Source organism: Phascolarctos cinereus, unplaced genomic scaffold (assembly GCF_003287225.1).
Source record: "Phascolarctos cinereus isolate Bilbo 61053 unplaced genomic scaffold, phaCin_HiC Scaffold_1;HRSCAF=81, whole genome shotgun sequence".
In the NCBI taxonomy this organism is placed as follows: domain Eukaryota; kingdom Metazoa; phylum Chordata; class Mammalia; order Diprotodontia; family Phascolarctidae; genus Phascolarctos; species Phascolarctos cinereus.
This window is the reverse complement of record NW_027555514.1, coordinates 90,393,459-90,415,479: the sequence shown is the minus strand read 5'-3', so window position 1 is coordinate 90,415,479 and position 22,021 is coordinate 90,393,459. Positions and strand designations below refer to the sequence as shown.

The 22,021-nt window shown below is 42.0% G+C and overlaps 1 protein-coding gene across 2 annotated transcripts in view; it reads right to left on the bottom strand.

Annotated features, from left to right (window-relative positions):
- Positions 1 to 22,021, bottom strand: part of PRKAG2 (protein kinase AMP-activated non-catalytic subunit gamma 2) — a 461,370-nt gene that overhangs the window by 329,859 nt on the left and 109,490 nt on the right. Inside the window, exon 1 of one of the 2 annotated variants that reach the window (XM_021009628.2) lies at positions 12,596 to 12,695. The exons of the other annotated variant lie outside the window; for it this stretch is intronic. Coding sequence (XP_020865287.1) covers positions 12,596 to 12,634 — 39 coding nt within the window. The 5' untranslated portion in view covers positions 12,635 to 12,695. Of the gene's footprint in view, positions 1 to 12,595; positions 12,696 to 22,021 lie in introns of those variants that run through there. 2 annotated transcript variants of the gene reach the window in all.

The following is a 22,021-nucleotide window of genomic DNA, read 5'->3' as shown; positions in this document are numbered from 1 at the left end:
GCCGAATCTAATTAAACAATTGGCTTGGGTATTATCGTAGCATTAAGAGCCTCGTCCCTTGAGGAGCTGAAGGGCTCTGGGTAGAAGAAATGTAATTCGGAGTGGGTTTTGTTTCACCTCACTGGGGCCCTCTCCCTCTCCTTTCTCCCTCCCTCCAGCCAATCGTCACAGTTTCTGTACAAAGGATTCTTAGGTTAGCCTTTCAGCGCTGGACAAGGTACGAATCAGAGCTGTTCTTAGGCAGAACAGAAGTATGTAGGCACCATAGTGGCATTTACTAGCTATGTGAGCCTATACAAATCATTTCAGCATCAGTTCCCCCATCTGTAAAATGGGAGGAGTAACAGCACTTTATAGGGCTGTTATAAGAATCAGATGAGTTATACAGAAAGTACTCTAAGCCTTAAAGAGCCACATCAATGATATGCATTTTAGTATTAGTATTTGCCCCTGAAGTTCCAAAATTAGAAAGTCATTTCTTTGGGTCTTAATGGTTTGTCATTCTTTTGTAATACCATTTTAAAATGTAAACATCTCTTTGGGTGTTAACTGAAAGTTAACCAGAAGTAAGAACTACCAGAAAGGACCGGAAAGAGCAGAAGTAAAAAAGGGGGGACCTGAAGGAGAGGGACTCTGAAAGGAGGGACCAAAGATAGCTTTTATCCTCTTTATAATTTTGTGCAAGGTTAGTTCTACTTTTAACACTAAGAATAGTTTAAAATGGGAAAACAGACTACGGTAGGTGTTAAATGAGGCAGCTAGGTGGGGCAGTGGCCTGAAGTCAGGAAGACTCATCTTTCTGAGCCCAAATCTGGCCTTAGACACTTAATAGCTATAGGACCCTGGGTAAGCCACTTAACCCTCTTTGCCTCAGTTTCTTCATCTGTAAAATGAGCTGGAGAAGGAAATGGCAAACCACTCCAGTATCTTTGCCAAGAAAATCCCAAATGGTGTTATGAAGAGTTGGACACAACTGAAAAAATGACTGAACAGCAACTTAAGTGTTAATAAATGTTTGACTGACTGGTCAATGTAACAAGCACCAGGAATAAAAAGACGTACAAATTTCTAGGCCGGATCAGACCATTGGCTGTGTTCTGTTTCTGACAGGGCCACTCAGGGGTTATTTGTGGGAAGGTTCAGTTGTCCTGTCTGCTGTCAAACCTCTACATTTTAGGGACATGCACCCCAAATATACCTACCTCTCGGAGTTGAGTTTCTACACACTCTTTGGGTCTGCTTCCATTTTCAAGCCGTTGTCACTTCTGGAGATAAATCGCCCCACACTGATTTTGTACTCTGATATTTCTAATTTTTGTTTGCCCTAAAATGGCTTCTTTTCAGCCTTCTAGCTCTGGGTGCATAGTCCTAAAGTTCCTAAAATTTATGAATAAGTCGGTGCTTACCTAATTCATACTGTTCGTGCCTTTCTAGGCTTTAGTTATATGCCCACTTACCCTCAGCCTTCCTCTTCCCAGACTCAGGAGTCCTAATCTTAGTCACTTTTTATGAGCCTCAATTTCTAACCTCCTCCCACTTCCCTCTGTCTCTTACCCCATTCATTGCCTTGGTCATTTCAGCAGCTCCTCTCTGGCCCTTTACGCTACTGTGTCTTCCAAAGGGTGGCAACGAGAATGCCACAGACCACCACATGCCACATTTCAGCGGTACGGTCTAATAGAAAGATCTGAAGTCTAGGAGTCTGAAGACCTGTCTCTGCCACTCAGCCAGCAGGGTGGCCCTAGGGGGTCATTTTACAGCTCTATGCCTCAGTTTTCCCATCTGACAAATAGAATAATTATTCATCCGTTCAACCAATATTTAATTGAGCATCTACTACACGTAAGGGGAAATATAAAGATCAATGACGCAAACCCTGCCTTCAAAGAGCTTCAGATCTACTAAGACGATGACACACACACACAAAGGACTTCAGCATCCTGTGATAGGCGCAAAATGAGGACCAAGTACTCTACAAAGTGGCAATAATCACATGTGCTCTCCTGGCCACCCAGGATTGTTGGGAGGATAAAATGAGACAAGAAAATGTGTAAAAAAAAAATTTAAATGGAAAGTACAATACAGCCTCATGTATCTGGAGATCACTTATGCAGCATGTTAAACTAACTATAATATTACAGAGAGCCCAGAAGTGAGGCAAAAAGGCCTTCAGACAGCCAAAGCAGCTGCCACAAAGTTCATGCAGTGAACTGGCTGGGTGATATCAAATTCAATAAGCATATAAAGTAGTTATCATGCATCACGCCCCGAGCTCAGTGCTAAGGATACAATGATAAAACCAAGCCACCCCAGCCTTCAAGGAGCTTTCATTCTAAGCCAGAGGTGGGAAAGAACAACTCCTGCACAGATAAGCAAAGTAAACCACATTAATTAATCAATCAGTCAATTAATTAATTAGTTAGTTAATTAATTAATTAATACAGAGCAAGACACCAGAAAAGAACACTGGGCCTGGAGGAAACAAATCTAGGTAAGACTTTCTCGTGGTCAGTCACCAGATATTGGACATTTGATACAGGCAAGTCTTTGAGCCTCAAATTTTTTCTCTATAAAAGGAATAATGTAGAACAGCACCACGCTCTAGATATAGCATTAGATCTGGAATTAGAGAATTTGGGTCTGCTGCTGCATGACTTAAAGCAAGTTATTTCCCCATGGTGAACCTCAGTTTCCCACATCTGTAAAACGAAGGTGTTGGACTAGATAATCAATAATGCCTTCTCCAGCTCTGAATCCTAGGATCTATCTCACTGGGTTTTTGTGGGGAAAGAGCTTTGGATACTGTTAAGTGCTCTAGAAATATGAGTTATTGTTATTTAGAAACAGGAATGGTCCTAATACTTTGTTATGGAAATGTTTGTTTTATCCTATAAATTTTAAATACATAGATAAACAAGCAAATAAATAGAATGAATGAATGAGATTTTGAGACTGAAGAGACCTTAGGGCTAATCTCCTTATTTTACAACTGAAGAAATTCAGGGTAAAAAAGGTTAAGTGTCCTGTCTAGGGGTCACAAAGCCAGCAGAAATCTGAGGCAGGATTCAAACTCAGGTCTTCCTGACTCCAGATCTACTAGCAGGTCATTCAATGCAGGGCAAACAGTTCTATGTACTATAGCTGCTCTTGACAACTACAAGGATCCTGAGTCATCAGGGCACAGGCTGAGTTAATTTTAGTATACTCTATTTTCAAGAGAAGTGTGCAATTCATTTTAGAAGGATTTATATCACGGCACCTAGGTGGTGCAGTGGATAGAGTGTTTGCCTTGGAGCCAGGAGGACGGGGGTTCAAATTTGGCTTCAGCTACTTGACAAGTACTAGCTAGCTGTGTGACCCTGGGCAAGTCACTTAACCCAATTGCCTTGCCAAAAAAGAAGAAGAAGAAGGATTTACATCAAATAGCAGTTTACAATAATGCAATTTCTTTGCTTATAGTTCGGCAAGCTTTAGTTATCTGGAAAATTCATTTATATGGAACAAACCATTTAAATGGGGGGAGGGGTGGACTAGAAGACCTTTATGTGATAAGATGCTAAAGGGATCTTAATCTAAGGTCTGTAAACTTGTTTTAAAAAATATTTTAATAACTTTATTTTCATATAATTGGTTTCATTTGTAATCCCATGTACTTTATCTTATCTACCCGAAAGCACTATTTTGAGAAGGCACCTATAGACTCCATTAGACTGTGAAAGGGGTCCACAATACCAAAATGGTTAAAAACCCCTGTCTAGCTGATTCTTTGACACCAACAATGTTGGGAAAGTGAAGTAATAAGATTAATACGATATACGGAAAATACTGGGGCGGAGGAAACCCTCCCCAACTGAATACAGTGAAAGAGATCTGTTAAGTTTAATTTTTGCTTTAGCCGAGAACAAGCCAGAATTCACCACTCCCTTGCCCCACCTGCAAACTCTAAGGCTGAAAAAACATACTTCTAAAATATGAGAGGCCATTTTCCTGCTTTATAAAATATGACGAGTCCAGTGAACAAAACTGATTGAGACAGTTACTCTGAACATGAATTTTCATTGTCTGGAACAGCAAATAGACTCAGAAGGCATAGATGATTAGGCTAAATTATTCCTATGCTTAGACCATCATCTGTTCCACGTCGTTTTTTAGGCTCAGCCCCTGAAGCCAATTTGGTATTATCACAGGATGATAGATCTGGAGGTAGAAGGGATCTTAAAATTTATCTAGTTCAATACAGTCTTTTTACAGTGAAGAAGCTGAGGTTGAGAGAGGCGTGGTGCCTTGCCCAATATCATACACATAGCAGTAGTAAGCGGAAGAGTCAGGATTCAAACCACAGTCTTCTCAACCCATAGCCAGGATTCTTTCTTAATGTCTTAGGCATGTGTGACAGACAGCACAACACAGAAGAGTGCTGCTCCTTAAGCCAGGAAAACCTGGGCTCAAATCCTGCTTCTGGCTGTGTGGCCATAACAAGTCCCTTACTCTCTGGGTACCTCATTTTCCTCACCTGTAAAATGAAGGAGTTTGGCTAAATGGTCATTAAGGTCCTTAACCCACTCTAAATTTATGTTTTTCTTTGGACAGCTAGATAGCTCAGTGGACAGAGCACTGAACTCAGAGTTGGAAGATTTGAGTCCAATAACTTACTAGCTATGTGACCCTAGGCAAGTCACTTAACCTCTGTTTGCCTTAATCCACTGGAACAGGAAATAGCAAACCATTCCAGCATCTTTGCCAAGAAAACTCCACAGACAGTATGGTCCATGGGGTCATGAGGAATCAGATATAACTGAACAACAAATGTTTTTCTTGTCTGTTGCCCTATGTTTCTTCTGAAAAATGAGTGCTTTTTTTGAAAAAAAAAAAGTATGATTCTACTATGTGAATTCCAGGTAACAAACAGAAACTATATTATGAACAAATGAGAGCATGGCGTTTTTTCTATTTCATTTCCTGTATCATCTGACCACACCCAGATATAGTAGCTATCAGAGTCCTCTTAGCCATTTCAATGTATTCTTTAGCCTAACAGATCCCAAATGCTGCACCTCTAAACCCTGTCAGCTGACCCAAGTTTTTCTGGTACTGACCAGTCTTTCTGGCAGTGCCTTGGGGTCATCTGGAATGTCCGGGTTCTACCACAAAAATTTCACTTCTGCTCAGCCATGAAAATGTGACTTAGAATGTGACCTAATCCCATGTGGTTTACAGGACTGGACAATTTTGGATTTACGGTTAAAAACATGTTGTTAGTTATTGGAGCTGCAGAAATGGGAAAACCCCACCAAATTTTCTGAAGCTCCTTTCAAAAAATAATTTCCTTATTTAACTTATTTTTTAAATTCAGAAAATGCCTTTTCCTACCATGATGTTTTTCATCTGTATTTTCAGCTAAAATCTGCTATTACAACTGAGACCAGAAATCTTTCAGGGGGCTCAATAAAGAAGCCTTTCCCCTCCCTAAAATACCTCCTGTAGGCATTCCATGAAGGAGACATTTACTTTGCTTATTAAGAAACTCCTCTCTTAAAAGGCAAATGTTCTTTGGTAGGGTTAAGCCTAGTGTAATGGGGGACTGGTTAATCAGTAAGGGCCCAGGCAGAGATAGCCCTGATTGGTTTCAGGACTTAAAGCATATGAAAAGTCTTTGCCTCTTTCCAATTCAACTATGTGTAGAGGCTTGACACTCTCTGGAATGGCTTGGTCGTGAGTGGGGCTGGTTCTGTACCATGATAAAGAAGTCTTCGGATTGACTGAGGAGCCAGGAGGATTGATGATAGTTGCTAAGATGGAACTGAGTGTACATATAAATGGTGTGATCTACCCCCCTCTATTGGCCCTTTTGCTTTTCTCTTTCCTGGTGAGTGAGGCAGTACTGCCATGAGCCACCGGGTGGGGGAGAGAACAGCCAGCATATGCCCCAGAGAGGCATGCCATAATAATGTATCTGTAGGCACATAGCACCCATTTCTCTTGTGTTTATTTGTTTTCAGTCTTAGATGAATTAGATGGGAGTATCCAATTGGTAGTAGAGTGGTCAGCATGTGAATGGTCAATGACAGAGGAAACAGCTAGAGATGGAGGTGGAAAGATGGCGATAGCTTCAGGACTTCTGACTCCTGGTGATGGAGGGAGATGCTGCCTGTGAAAGCTAGAAAGACATCAACACTCGGAGCTCAGCTGAAATCTACACTTGAGGGGAAATTCATGAGGACTGGTACAAGAGTCAGGGGGTATTTACTACATTTGTTTTCTATATCTGTACCTCATTACCACTATACTTTAAGCCTGAGTTCACTCTCCCCTTGTGTGTATAAGGGGAGAATACACCCTCAGTTTGGGGAGAAAGTTTTATAATGACCATTCTTGCAACACCTTTTCAGTAAATTGAATTTGTAAATGCTAAAAGAATTGTACTGGTTGACTGATAATGGAGAGTACACTGGAGGGGGTTCTTGGGGACAGTACCAGAAACCCCTTGTTCTCCTGTCCCTGAGGTGTATGTGGGGGATAATCCCTCCCTAATTACCCCCGATAAGTCCCTAGGGACCCAAGCTTCCAGTGAGAGTGGGAGTGAAGAAATGAGCCCACAGTGGGGGTTACACATCATTTATACTTCAATAGTCAATTACTTTAATTTCATATCATCTAAGGGAGATCCACCACTTAGAGGGAATGAGACCTTGCTTGGAGGAAAATGAAGCAAGGACCACTTTGGGGAAGGGGGAGGAACAGGCTATGTGGGGAGGTGGCTAACTGGAAACAAGACAGAAATAAAGAAAGGACAGCAAGAAATAAACTTTGCCTACTGCTAACACTGAAGTTTTAAAATTTTCTTGCATACTGCCTGTGTGCCAGGGATGCCCTGTCTATACTATATAATGGATAACCCTTATTTCAAGAAAACTATATCCGAATTTTGAGTGCACAAGTTGTTTACATAAAGAACTAATGTATACTACTGTTAACATGAAGTCCAAACCTAAGAACTTTTGAGGCTATAGTTTAACATGTCAATAAAATATCCATGAAATAGCTACTGTGTGTCTAACACTGTCAAAGTTCATAGCGGACAACAATGCAGTATACAGAAGCCATCCTTGACGTTGGGGAACTTAAGACTCTTCCTGAGAAGGCAAGAATAGAACACAAGAAACAACTAAAGAACAGATAAGATATCACCACGCACTAAAATATAAGCTCCTTGAGGGTGATGACAACTTTAATTATTTTCTTCGTACTCAGAGCACACAGCATGTGCCTGGTACACAGATGGTGCTTAATGTTACACAACACAGGATTCAGAGTCAGTAAGCCCAAGTTCAAATCCCAGTTCTGCTGCTTACTACCTATGTGACCTTGGACGCACAGCATATAATACATGCCTGGTCCACAGCTGGTGCTTAATAAATGGTTACTGAATTATACAACACTGGATTCAGGGTCAGTAAAGCCTGAGTTCAGATCTCAGTTCTGCTGTTTACTGCCTGTGTGATCTGGAACAAATCACTTCACTGCTCCGGATCTCATTTTCCTCATCTGTAAAATGAAGGCATTAGATTGAGATTCCTTCCAACTCTAAGAGTCCATGATCCCAATACATGAATAACAACAGATGATCCATGGTTAGATTATACAGACCATAAAAAACTATTCAGAGAAAGAAGAAATCAGTGGAGACTAGAAAAGTCTAGGGAGACTGGGATATAAGTAAGGTAGGATTTGAGTTGGGCATCGAGGGTCTGGATGGCTTGGAGTGGAAGAGAGGAAGGACTCTGCCAGGACTCCCCACATGAGCAAGGGCATGGCTCTATACACACAGAAGAAAAAAAGACTACATCTTTACTAGAGCAGAAGCTGGGAGTACTGAGGGATCAGTTTTAATGGGGTAGGGGCTGACTGCAGAGGGCACTGAATGCCAGGCTGAGTAGTTCAACCTTAGCTATTAAACCCACATTGTTCCGACACATGAAAGCCTCTTACTGGTAAAGTGTGGCAATGCCACCTGTTCTTCAAGAGAAAAACAAAGCAATAAGTCCCATGGGAACCAAAGGCATTCCCTGAAGAATTCCCCTACCAGTAAGAAGGAGGTTTGAGGATAACTAAGAAGCAAAGAGAAGTCTTACAGACACTGGCGAGAAAGGACAAGAGGCCAACCACTGAACTGGGAAGAACACAGAGAGAAGTCCATCCCTGGTGCAGTGGTCCCCACATTCTGAGATGATCAATGATGCTTACTGGATTTGCACAGAACTTCTCAAAAACAAGAAAGTCTTACCCTTCTAGGTATTTCTCTGATGATAGTGTCTCTCCCAATTAATGGAAAACCTGCCTAATAATCAAACTGCCTCCACCTCTGGTCTTGTTCTTTAACCTGGGGCTCTGTGGAGCTCCGGTTACCAATTAAGGCAGCTCTGTCAAACTCCCTCTATGGTCGGAGGATGCTGATCGTGTTATCTGGTGAAGGAAACACATCATATTACCAAACCCCAAAAATTGTGGTGAAAAAGGATTCAATTCAATTCAATGAACATTAGTTGTACAGACTACAAACTATGTTCTTGAGGAGAGAAAAAAATTTAGAGAAGACAGATCCCTGGCCTCAAGGAGCTTACAGTCTAAAGAGAGAATCAGATAAATACATAGATAACCATGCTATATATACACCAACCTATGGTAAGTGCTGTGGACAGGTGCAAAATAAGGTTATCACAGGCGTCCTTGGGATAAGGTCATTACCAGCAAGGGGGATAGGGGAAGGTTCCATTTAGTGAAGCTACTGGATACCGATGAAGGTTGTTTTGACAGCCCCTCGTGCTATTTTAATATGGGTGTTACGTTGTTTAGTGGAACCTACACACGTTTTGTCCTCACATACCGTGACTAATGAGCTAGAGCTCTAATTACCAAGGCAGATGGAGGACTCTCTTAAAAACATGCATTAAGCAATAAAATCTTATTCCTGCTTACCTCGACTGCAAAGCAAATCAAACCACAAAGAAAACAAAAATCTGACTTTTTTATGTTTTTGGTTCTTCTCCTTCAACCCCTTCCTTCCCAAGCCCCCGTGCCTTCCCCGAAGGAATCAAAAAATGAATTTATGAAGATTAAAAGAATACTTATCAGATTAAACAAATACTCAACAGTGTGACCTTTATCAGAACTATGTGGTAGAGCCGCATAAAGAGATCAGTCAACCAGGCAACAGCAAACAGGTTCAAGTATGAGAGACAGTACAAGAAAAAGAGATTTTACTTAATAGAGAAATAGAACTGAAATGAAATGAATGTCTTCCTCTAGGTTTCCTTCCCCTTAATCAAATTAGAAACCTAGAGAGGAACTTTATCAGAATACCTGCTATCAGGTATCTGTACAATGGAAGACAGAAGTAACTAGGGAGGGGCAGATGTAACTTTGACCCAGGGTACCAACCTGATGTGGGGTTGCTTCCTCCTGCCTGTCCTAACGTTTAATGGTCTTCTTCTGGATGATGCACACCCGTGCACCATTAGATTCGGGTCCCACTCCAAGGCCATGACCCATCCCTTTCTGAAGGGATGTTTGGGCTGAGTGCATCACAAGGATCCCACCATTATCCTGCCCCTCTTAACACCTAAGCTCTGCTACGTCCCCTCCCCAGGACTCTCTTACTCTTCGCCTTCTCTCAGGTATTTATTTGCAGGACCACACCCAAAGCGGCAAACTATCTTCCACACTGCCAACTCCTCTTACTGGGCATTTCAGAGTTCTTGTAACTCTACCAAAATCATCCCACCACTCTTCAGGGGTCCACCTGCCCCCTTTCTTGTCCCATTCCTACATCCCCTGTGACACTGTCCCATCTCCAACTTCTCCATGGAGTTGCCAAGTGAAACTGCACCAATGGGGGCAAACTGTCTTCTCTGCCACCCATTTCTCCATCCCTGTGTGGGTATGGTCCAGAGGACTTTCGTCCACACCCATCTCTTCTCCCCTCCAATTCTGCCCTTTGCACCAGAATTTCTGATTACATCTCTGCTTATGGTTCACTATCTTTTTTTTTTTTGGACAGTTTTACTTGACTAATAGATTAGGGGAATGCTATGGAGATGGCACATTTGCATGTCAACAAACATTTGACCTAGTCAGTCTGTCTCTGTGTGTCTCTCTCATATTTAGGATATGAGCTAGATCAGAGTATAATCAAGTGATTTAGAACCAGCTTTAAAAAAATTAAAGAGCATCCAGAGCTTAAGCCCATTAGAATGAGCACTATGCTGGTGGTCAGGCAGCCCAGGTTCAAGCCCTGGCTCATACTCATACTACCTTATATAAGTCCCTAGGCTTCAGTTCCCTCATCTATAAAATTAATGTTTTGAAGCAGATGTCTGCTAAGGTCTTCTCTAACTCTAACATCCTAAATTCTGTGATTCCAGCCCACATCCCACCTCCTCTATATAGCCTTCCCCGGGGAATTCCAGACTACTTTAAATTTACTTTTGTCTGATTTCCTAAAGCAGTGGTATCAAACTCAATGGAAAAAGGACCACGAAAACCATCCATAAAAATACCTGCAGGCCACATACTGACCTAGAAAAACCACAAATTAACATTATCTACACTATATTGTATTTTTATTTTGTTAAATATTTCCCAATTTTAATTTTATTGGGGGGGTGGCCTGAGAAGTGTTCCACACATATTTGGCACCTTTGTCCTAAAGCACATAAGAGCATATAACATACAAACTGATACTTGATACTATATAGTTTTGCATTTTTTCCCCTTAAATTTTTTTTATGTTAGTCTTATCTTACCAAATAGATTGTAAACTCCTTAAGGGCAGGAGGAACCTATCACAGGTTCAAGATTCTCACTGTAAGTGCAACATGCAACAAGTACATGTTATGGAGTTAGATCTTCTGAGAGAATTCAGAAAAGAGATAATTCACCAGAGTGAGGTTTGCCCACAGGATTACATCTCAGGGTAGCCACAGAAAACCATGGTAGCTGCTCAATTAAATATATTAGGGGCAGCTGGGTGGAACAGGGGATAGAGAACTGGACTTAGAGTCAGGAAGATCCGAGTTCAAATCCAGCCTCCAACATTCACTAGCTACGTGACCCTGAACCTTAAAAAAAAACACAACACTGCCTGCCTCAGTTTCCTCCTCTGTAAAATGAAGATAATAATAAAACTTCCCTCCCAAGGTTGTTATGAGGACAAGATAAAATAATATTTGTCAAGTGCTTTGTGAACCTTAAAAATACTATATAAATACTAGCTATCATTCTATTTTGAATCACAGAAATTGAAGACTAGAATAGACCTTAGAGATCACCTAGTATCCCCCTCCTCATGTTACACAGGAGGAAAATGAGGCCCAGATAGGTTAAAAGCATCTCACTTAAGGCTACAGAGAATTAAAGCTAGAGCCAAAATTAAAACACAGAATTCCTGACTCTTCTTATTCAGTGTTTACAGTCCCCACAAGCCACTCCACTGTTTGAATGACTAATTAATTACAGCTCCTGGGGATTCTGACCATTTTTCTGGGCCACTGTCCATCCCTTACCACAGATCAAACAAAAAGTGCGGCATGATGGAATAATCCGAACTCTGTTTACTGGCGGGGGCTGGGGTGGGGTATGCGGGTGGGGATGTAAGCCCCCTTTCGTTTTTTGTTTTCTCTTCCTCCCTCAAGATTCTCCCTACATGTTATATATGCAACAGGTACGCGTTATGGAGCCAGATCTTCTGAGAAAATTCAGAAGACAAACAATTTTACCAGAGCGGTGCTTGGCCAGCAAGTAATCCAGAAAGACAATCAGAAATAGGTGATACAGGTTGTCACCAAGCTTTCCCCAAATCCTTTCAGGCTCCTTGCCCCAATTCTGGGGGAATTTCAGCCCGAAAGATAAGGCTTAAAGGATGGGAAGGGACACCAAATACATACTGGGGGGGGGGGGAGACACGTCCATGAGGAACCGTTCCATTAAATTGAGGTGGGATGGAAAGAAAAGGAGGGGGAGGGGTGTAAAGCAGCATGGAGCACCTGTATGAGTGACAGCTAGGGCCATGCCCACACAAGCTTCATACCTCGGCCATAAGGAAAGGTAAAAACCCAGACAGACTACAGAGGAGAAATTAAATAATCCCACCCACGTACTCTTCCTATGCACTTTGCGCCATCCCCCAGCCCCCACACTCCCACTGGCTAATTTCTTCTTAAATCATCAAGGCAAAAGTTATGTAAGAAAAAAATCATATAGTCCCAATAGGGAAAGGGGACATTTTATTCAACCTTGGGAGATCTGCCCTAGTAAGAGGCTCCCAGATAGCAAAACAACTCAGTGTCAGCCTTGCATACAGAAGAAACATCTTGGGGGTGGGGGGTGGGGGGAGATGGAGAGGAATCAAAATGCGCAACCACCATGCATTTTAAATCTAAGCTCCTAGAATGCTGGCTTACTCAGCCCCAAACCATACAGCACATTTCCTTTCCCTGAACGCTAACAAAAATAAGGGATGATCTGAAAAAAAAGAAAAAAAAAGCAGAAAAAAAGCCAAATGACAAAATACTAGAAATGGAAAACAAACAGCACTCACGGCTCTGAAAAATCCTTCTGCCTCTCTTGAAAGGTCCATAAGAGAAGGGGTTTTCCAACCCGCCCCCCCTTCTTTGTACAAGCAGGTTCTAAGGTTCGGCTGCTATTCAATGCTAATGCTGCCGCACGACTGCAACAGATGGGGACTAGAGCTGGGTGTGTTCCTGGTCCCTGATGCAGCGCAGCAAGCAGCATGGGCTGACCCAGGATACATGACAGGCAACGGTTTGGAAGGCTCTAGCCAGCAGTGTCCCCGCTCAGGATGCCCCGGGGCCATCTGCAGAAGCTGTGGATGGGGGGAATGCAGCAAGCTGCCATTGCTACCTGTGTCGGGGGCTGGTAGAGAAGCAACTACTCCCTGTACTGGGGATGTCTGCAGGAGGGAGGGCTGGGATCTCTTAAAAAGACAGGCACCGAGGCAGCCAGACAGCAAAAATGGTGATGCGGCAGCTGATGACATCTGGACCTGAAGATTTCCCCAGGCCTGGTGCCACTTACCAATTCACCTTAACTTGGCTCTTAGGGTCAGAGCTGAGCAAGTCTGGATTCTAGAATCTGAAATCCCTCCAGAGCATATTCTCTGGAATACTCAGAATGCTCAGTATTCTCTCTAGTAAAGAAGAGGATAGCAGCTCCCTTTTACTCCCAGCCTTAAGACTAGGCAGACACTTAAACACCAATCAATTAAGCAATTAGAAAATAGCCACAGAATCATAGATTTGGGGCTTTAGAGATGAAAGGGCTCTTACAGGTAATCTCATCCAACTTTTGCTATGGTCCATAGGGTTACAAAGAGTCAGACACCACTAACAACAGCATCCAATTTCTTCAGGAGGTTAAGTAGCTTGCCCAAGGGGGGGATGATACCTGTAAGTCATAAATTGCAGGTCTAACCCAGATCCCCTTTGGCATCAAATCCAACCTTCCTCCTATGCCTGACAAACAGTATATGGCAAAATCCTTGCTCAAAGGAGTTTATAATTTCTCTGGAGAAGCAAGACTCCTCACTGACTGATGCAGAAGAAAATGCCAAAGGCAAATGCAAGGATCAATCACTTTTAAACCACTAGAGCTATCCAGCAATGGAATGAGACAGTGAGCTCCCCAACACTTCCAGTATTGGAGTACAATTCTTGAACATTGTCTTAAAGAGATGCTGGAGAATGGATTCTTAAAATGGGTGGGAGGCTGAATTAGAGGGCCTCTAAGGTCCTTTCCAGTTCTTAGATTATATAATTATATGATTTTAAATATATGATTATGGGCTACTATGTCATTTGGACAGCAAGTACAACAATAGTTCAGAGAATTCTGTTCAATTCAACAAACATTTACTAAATACCTATTATGAACAAGACACTGTGTTAAGAAACAAAGATACAAAAACAAGAATAAAACTGTCTTTGTCCTCAAGTATATAGTATTCTACTGGAGTGTATCCTTACTCTGAGAAGTAAATACAAGGTAATTTCAGAAGGGAGAGAGCACTAATCATTGGGTATGAGTTGGGGAAGGGGAGTTGGAAGGGAGGGACAATGAAAGTTTAGTGGAAGAGGTAACAGCTAGATGGTACAGCCGACAGAGTTCTGGGCCCTGAATCTGAAAGACTTGAGTTTAGATGTGGCCTCAAACACTTCCTAGCTGTATGACCTTGGACAACACATTTAACCTCCGTCTCAATTTCTTCAACTTTAAAATGAACATAATAATAGCATCCACCTCCCAGGGTTATTGTGAGGATCGAATAAGATATTATTTGTAAAGCACTTAGCTCAGTGCCCGGCACATATAAGATGTTATATAAATGCTAGCTATCTCATCATCATCGTTACTACTATTATTATTACGTGAGCTGAGTCATATGGGAAGATAAGGATTCTGAGAGGCAGAGAAGACTGAGGAAGTGTATTCCACGGCAAAGTGGTTAGGGAGGTTGGGTGAAGCTTCTATAAAGGGAGGTAAGAGATGGCATGTCCCTGGCAGATACAGTTCATTAAAATGAGTAACATGAAATGAGGTTGGAAAGGTAGGTTAGGGCCAGAGGCCTAAAAAGACAGGTTGAGGAGTTTGTATTTTATTCTTGAGAAAATAATGCAACCCTAAGGTTCTTTTTTTTCTTTTTTAGCAGAGCTGAATGACACAGTTAGACCTATGACTTAGGAACATTATTTTGGCAGGAGTGTAAAGAATGAATCGGAGAAAGAAGAGATTGGAAGCAAGGAGATGAATTAGGAGGCTATTATAACAGTCTATTCATCTACACTATCACAACAGAGATGAGAGCTGTGTGAGTGAAGGGAAGGGGATAGATTGTAGAGCCGTGTTGTGGAGACAGAATTAACAAGACAGCAACTAATTAAACACATGAGAGGTGAGGAAGAGGGAAGAAGAGTCATGATTAACTCTGAGGTTATAAACCTAAATGACTGGAAAGATAGCAGTGTGTACCTCAACAGAAACAAGAAAGTCTGGAGGAAAGCAGGTTTAAAGGAGAAGACAATGATTTCAATTTTGGACATAACGAATTTGATGCGCCTATGGGACATCCAGGTAGAGATTAGCAATAGACAGTCGGTAATGCGGGGCCAGAGTTCAGGAGAAAGACTGGGCTGGATGTACAAATCTGGTAGTCATCTACATCGAAGTAATGACAGAGCCCCTAGGAGCTGACCACATCACCCCTAACCCTGAAATGGCTAACCCATTTCTGTCTACCCAAGTTCTCCCTACTCTTCAAAGTCAAGTCCCAACAATGTGGGGCCTTTCCTGACTGCTCTAGCCCTGCCTTCTGAGCTCTTAATAATAGACTTATATCCCTCTCCAGAGTTACCCATAATAGCTGAATTGTCAGATCTGATGGTCTTTTCTCTGTCCTCATCCCTTCTTGCCCTCTCTGCTGCATCTGATCCTGTGGACCATCCTTTCCTCCTGGAAACTCTCTTCCCCGGGTCTTCACAGCACTAATCTCTTCTGATTCTTCTTCTACATGCCTGATCACTCTTTTGCCATCTCCTTTAATAGTCAATCATTTACCACTACAGATATACTATAGATCAAGAAGAGAAGAGTACGCAGGATAGGGTCCTGAGATCCACACTTCAGGGACAGAAGAAGGATGGGGAGCTAGCAAAGGAAACTGGTAAGCAGAAAGAGTAGAAGTAAAAGGTAGGAAAAGTATGAGGAGAGAGTAACAACCAGCAGCTAAAGAAAGAAAACGTATGCAATGAGGAGGAATTCCAACAATATCAAAGAGCAGCGAAAAGTCAGTGGTTGAGAACTGGCCATTGGGTATGGCAGATAAGAACCGTTAACCTTCAAGAGAGTATTTTCATCAGATGTCAACTTGGAAGACTGTAGAAGGGAGTAGATGGTGAGAAATAGATCAATGTGAGGTGGTAACAGCAACAGCTAAGCATTTTATAGTGTTTGAAGGTTTGCAAAGTGCTTTCTATGTGTTACCTCATTTGATCCTTATGACAATCCTGTGAGGTAGGAGCTATTATGATCTCCATTTAACAAATGATTAAACTGAGGCCCAGACAGGTTAAATGCCCTTCCCAGGGTCACACAGCTAGAGAGCATCTGAGGAAGAATTTTAACTCCGGTCTTCCTGACTCCAAGTCTGGCATTCTATCCACTGCACTCCCAGCAGAGTACACCAGAGTAAATCAGGGAAGGCTCCATGCAAGAGGCATGAGAAAAGGATGCCACGTGGTTCTTTTTTTTGATAGGGCGTTAGGGAACTAGATGAAGGCAGCGAAAGAGTATAGCTGAGCTTAGAGAAGAAACTATTTTCTCTCTCTCTCTGCATAAGAAATCATTCAAGATAGAAGAGGGTGAAGCCACTGCTTTCTCCACCACTGATTTACTTGTCTTAAGAAACTAGAAAGAGGGGCAGCTAGGTGGCACAGTGGGTAGAGCACCGGCCCTGAAGTCAGGAGCACCTGAGTTCAAATCCGGCCTCAGACTAAACACTTGACACTTACTACCTGTGTGACCCTGAGTCACTTAACCCCACTTGCTTAAAAAAAAAGAAGAAGAAGAAGAAGAAGCTAGAAAGAAAAGTATCTCAGAAGGTTCAGACCTTCTGAGTCAAGTTGTTCTGTTTCCAATGACACTTTCTTGATACAAGAAACATGGTACAGAATAAGACGCACCAGACCAAGAGAACTGGGTCCTGGTTCAGCCACTAAGGTGCCCTGTGACTCTCGGGGAGGGGGTGGGGCAACAGGGCTTTGGGGCCTTGTTCTTCTTACCTAAAAATGGGTGTAACACTCACTCTATCCATGTCCATGAGTATTGTGAGGATCACACGAAATAATGGACAGGAAAGCCATTAGAAAAAAAGAGGCTATTAGGGGAGCACAGGGTGGTAGTGGAGTGAATTCAAAACTCAGCAAAAAATCAGTACCACTGAATAATTCTGCAGCAATGATCCAACATCCCACTGTGAGCAAAGACCCCCAACACAACCAAGCCACCAAAGCTCCTGCCAATCATAATATTTGCTTCCTCTGGCTCTGGAATTTGTATCTGGGTTTTTGCAGGATTGGTCACTGGCCACATGCTTGGCTCCAAGGCAAACAAATAAGCTACAAACAAAACAAAAGAAAACAAAACAAAACCCTAACTGGCTTTGCTTGGAATAGCTAAAAAATGCCAGGGAAATGAACTGTTATCCAAAAGTACACCGTGGTTTTCTACCATCCAAAGCAAGTCCAGGGAAAGACATATGGGGTGTTAATTACTTACTGGGCTGCCAACACAGCTCATGTCTTAGGTACCCAGTATTACTCATCCAAGCACTGGAAGCACAAACAACTGTGATCCGGTGGGGCAAATGTGGCTAGCATTCTCTTCTGTGTCCCCTTCTCTCAGCCCTCCATCTTTCTGTCACCAGGAGCTAGATTCTCATTACCTCTACTGGACTCAGGACTCAGGACTCATCTCTTACCTTCTCGGTTAGAAAATGATGTGGTTTGGCTTTTTAAAGGACAAAGTCAGGATTATACTCGCTGCGGGTCATGGGCATTTATGAGACTTGACATAACCTTTGGTCTACTATTTCCTTTTTGAAAAAGTGATCGATGGGGGATCGATGGATGCAGCATAAGGTTCTTCCTTACCTACCACACAACTCATCCTACACACCAGTTAATCTTCTAAAATACCACTTTGCAATTATCATACTCCATTCCCAAACCTTCAACGCCTCCTCTAGACCTTCAGCAGCCAAACGTCTCAGTTTGCATTCAAGGTCCTCAACCATCTAGCCCTACTTCTGCTTCTCCTGCCTTATGTCTCACTCTTTTTTTTTTTTGGCTAGGCAATGGGGTTAAGTGACTTGCCCAGGGTCACACAGCTAGTAAGTGTTATGTGTCTGAGGCCGCATTTGAACTGAGGTCCTCCTGAATCCAGGGCTGGTGCTCTATCCACTGTGCCACCTAGCTGCCCCTTATGTCTCACTCTTCAGCTATAGAGTCCATCGGCTCCGGCCATGCTGACCTCTTCACTGCCTCCAGGAGAATGATGAAACCTACTAAGAGCAAAGGTTGTTTTGTTGGGTTTTTTTCCTGTCTTTCTATACCTAGTACTTGTGATGATAATCACTGTCTCTTTTCAGTTGTCTTCCGTTCTTTGTGACCCCATTTGGGGTTTTCTTGACAAAGATATTGAATTGGTTTGTCATTTCCTTCTCTAGCTCATTTTACAGATGAGGAAATTGAGGCAAACAGGATTGTGACTTGCCCAGCGTCACACAATTACCAAGTAAGTGTCTGAGGCTGGATCTGAACTCAGGTCTTCCTGACTCCAGGCCCTGTACTCTATCCACTGTGCCACTTAGCTGCCACAAGTTGTCAGTACTTAACAAATGGTGGGTACGTAATGAATACTTGCTGGATTGGATTAGATTGGATTTGAGTACATAGCAGAACTAGTTTGCATCTTTGCCCACATTACTCCTATGACCCTGACATGCCCTCCCCATTCCTTTTCACCTAAATTCTACCCACTCTTCAAGTTCAAATTCAAATCCCAACAATGTGGGGCCTTTCCTGGCTGCCCAAGCCCTGCCTCCTGAACTCTTAATAACAGATCTTTGTTATCACTCTCCAGAGTTACCAGTAATATCTTAATTGTCACATCTGATGGTCTTTTCTCTGTCCCCATCCCTTCTGGACCTCTCTGCTGCATCTAATACTGTGACCATCCTTTCCTCCTGAATACCCTCTCCTCTCTGGGTCTTCATGGGACTAATCTCTGTTCCTGCCTCATCAATCCTTCGTCATCTCCTTTAATAGTCAATCATCCATCACACACATTAACTGTTCCCCAAGGCTCTGTCCTAGAACCTTTTCTCTCCCCTCTTCTTTCACTTTTTTGGTTACCTTCCCAGCTCCCAAAGGTTTTATTACAACTTCTATGCAGATAATTCACAGACTGAAATAGTCTCTCTCCTGGGGTCCAAAACCAGATTAATAATCACCTATTGTACATTTCCCAGAGACATCTCAAACTCAACTTGTCAAAAAATGGCCTCTTATCTTTCTGCCCAAACCCTCCATCTTTCAAACTTCCCAATTTCTAGTGAAGATTCCACCATTCTTCCAGTATCCCATGTTCAAAATCTAAGCATTACCCTCAGTTGCTTACTCTCTCTCTGGCAATTTACCCAACCAGCTGCCAAAAGTTGCTGCTTCTACTTCCCTGACATCTCTCACATCTGACCTCTTCCCTCTACTCGGAAAGCTAGCACCTCAGTCAAGGTCCCCATCAGCTCTTGTCTTGGATTATTGCTGAAAGGCTTCCAACCGGTTCTTCCTGCCTCAAGTTTCTTCCTACATACTGCTACCAAAGCAATTTTCATTAGGTCTAACCATGTCAGGCCTCTGCTCAATCAGTTCAAATGGCTTTCTATTGCCTTTAAGATGAAATATAAACTGTTTAGCTTTTCTTTTTTAAATTTTTTTTTCTATTAACAAAAATCTACTTTCTCTTCCATCTGTCTCCTTCATTGAAAAAAAGAAAACCAAAGCCAAACAAAAGCTCTCATTAGCCAGCCATGTTTAAAAGACTCTATGTCTCATTTTGCCTCTGGACTACACCTTGGGGGAGGGGGTGGGGCAGGGGAGAGTGGATTGCATGCTTCATTATTGCTCTTCCAGAATTACAGTTGGTCATTCTATTAATCAAAATTCTTAGGTATTTTAAAGTTTTTGGCTTCACAATGTTGTTGTTATTGTATATATTGTTCTTCCACTTCTTTTAAATTCACTCTACATCAATTCAGGCAAGTCTTTCCAAATATAGCTGAAGCCATTCCTTTCATAATTTCTTGCAGTACCAAAGTATTCCATTACATTCAAACGTGGTAATTTGTTTGGCCATTCACCAACTGATAAACACCTCCATAGTATCCAATTGTCTGTCAATATAAAAAGTGCTATGAACATTTTTGTCTATATGGTTCCTTTTCCTTTCTTTGACTTCTTTGGGAATAAAGACCTAGCAGTGGTGTTTCATGTCAAAGGAAATAAACAGTATAGTAACTTTTTGGCTAGAGTTCTGCAGTGCTTTCCAGAGTAGTGGGACCAATTCATTGCTGTACCGACAGTACATTAATGTGCATGCTTTCTTAAAGCCCCTTCAACATTCGTCATTTTCTTTGTCAACTTTGTCAATAGGATTGGTGCAAAGTGGAACCTCAGAACCGCTTTAATTTCCATTTCTCTAATTATTAGTGATCTGGAGCCTTTTTTCATATGGCTATTGATAGCTTGGATTTCCTTCTTTGAAAACTAACTGCCTGCTCATATCCTTGATCATCTGTCAATTGGGAAATAATACTTATTCTTATAAATGTGAACCAGTTCCTCATATATCTTGTATATGAGAACTTTATAAAAGAAACTTTCTGCACAGATTCCACCTCCGCATTACTTTCCTTCCAATTTTAGCATCATTGGTTTTGTTTGTGCAAAATCTTTTAACTCTTACATAATCAAATTTTTCAAATTGATCTGTGAGCCTCTTTATCTCTTATTTGGACATGAACTCCTCTCCTACCCATAGATCGCTGTTTAACTTTTAGTGCCCTTAACAATCCTGCCCAAACCTATCTTTCCAATCTCACTGTACATCACTCCCCCCTCCTGCATCCCATGATCCAGCCAAGTCCAGTCCAACTGGACTTCCTTATGTTCCTCATCGTAACATTCAATCTCCCATCTCTGTATTTTGCCTCAGTTGTCCCTCATACCTGAATGCCCTCCTTCCACAGCTCTATCTCACAGAATACCCATCTTCCTTCAAGAGACAGCCTAAGCATCTCCTTCTGCATGTTGCCATCACTTCCAAACTACCTCATATATAACTGCTTTGTATTTTGCTTTATATTTGTTCTGTATATACTTACTCATGTACTCATCATCCCAATTAAAATGTAAGCTCCTCTTAGTAAGGATTATTTCTTTACTTTGGATGTGTATGTCTACCCAGGACAGAGTCTGCTGGCATACACTAAGAGAACTTAATAAATGCTTACTGATTGACTGAACACTCACATGATATTTAGCATATACTACCCTTAGAGATAATTTCTAAAGTTCCTTCTGCCCACAAAATTTTATGACTGTAAAAAAAAACCTTAAAGGCCATTTAAAGTCATTGAATGGGCCGATTCTTATTTCAGATAAGGAGGATAAACCAACCAGAGTTGACAATTAGGTTTTTTTTGGTTTTTGTTCTTTTTTTTTTTTAAGGCAATTAGGGTTAAGTGATTTGCCCAGGGTCACACAGCTAGTAAGTGTCAAGTGTTTGGTCTGAGTCCGGATTTGAACACAGGTCCTCCTGACTCCAGGGCTGGTGCCCTATCCACTGCACCACCTAGCTGCTCCGACAATTAGTTTTTGAGGCAGCCAGCTGGTACTGAACTGGACAGAAGACTGGACCTACAGTCAGGAAGTCTTAGGGTTCAAATCCAGCCTCAGATACATGTTAGCTATGTGACCCTGGGCAAGTCATATAACCTCTGCTTGCCACAGTTTCCTCATCTGTAAAACTGGAATAATAATTATGCCTATCTACCAGAGTCGTTGTGAAGATAAAATGAGATATCTGTAAAGCACTTTAACAAACCTTAACGCTCTATATAAATGCGAGATATTGTTGATATGTTTCTGTCTTTCTAGCTGATCAAAGTGATCTCACTCTTTTCTGAATTACTATACTGCTTGTTTTCTATACCAATCACTGGACATGTTGCAAAAATTACCCCGTCCCATTGTTGGTCATATTACCTCAGGTTGCTATTCAACTTCTCAAACGTACATATCTTATTTCCTTAACTAGACCACAAGCTTCTTGAAGGCAGAAACCCTGTCTTGTATTCCTCATAGCACCTGGTACAGTGTCTTACAGCTTTATT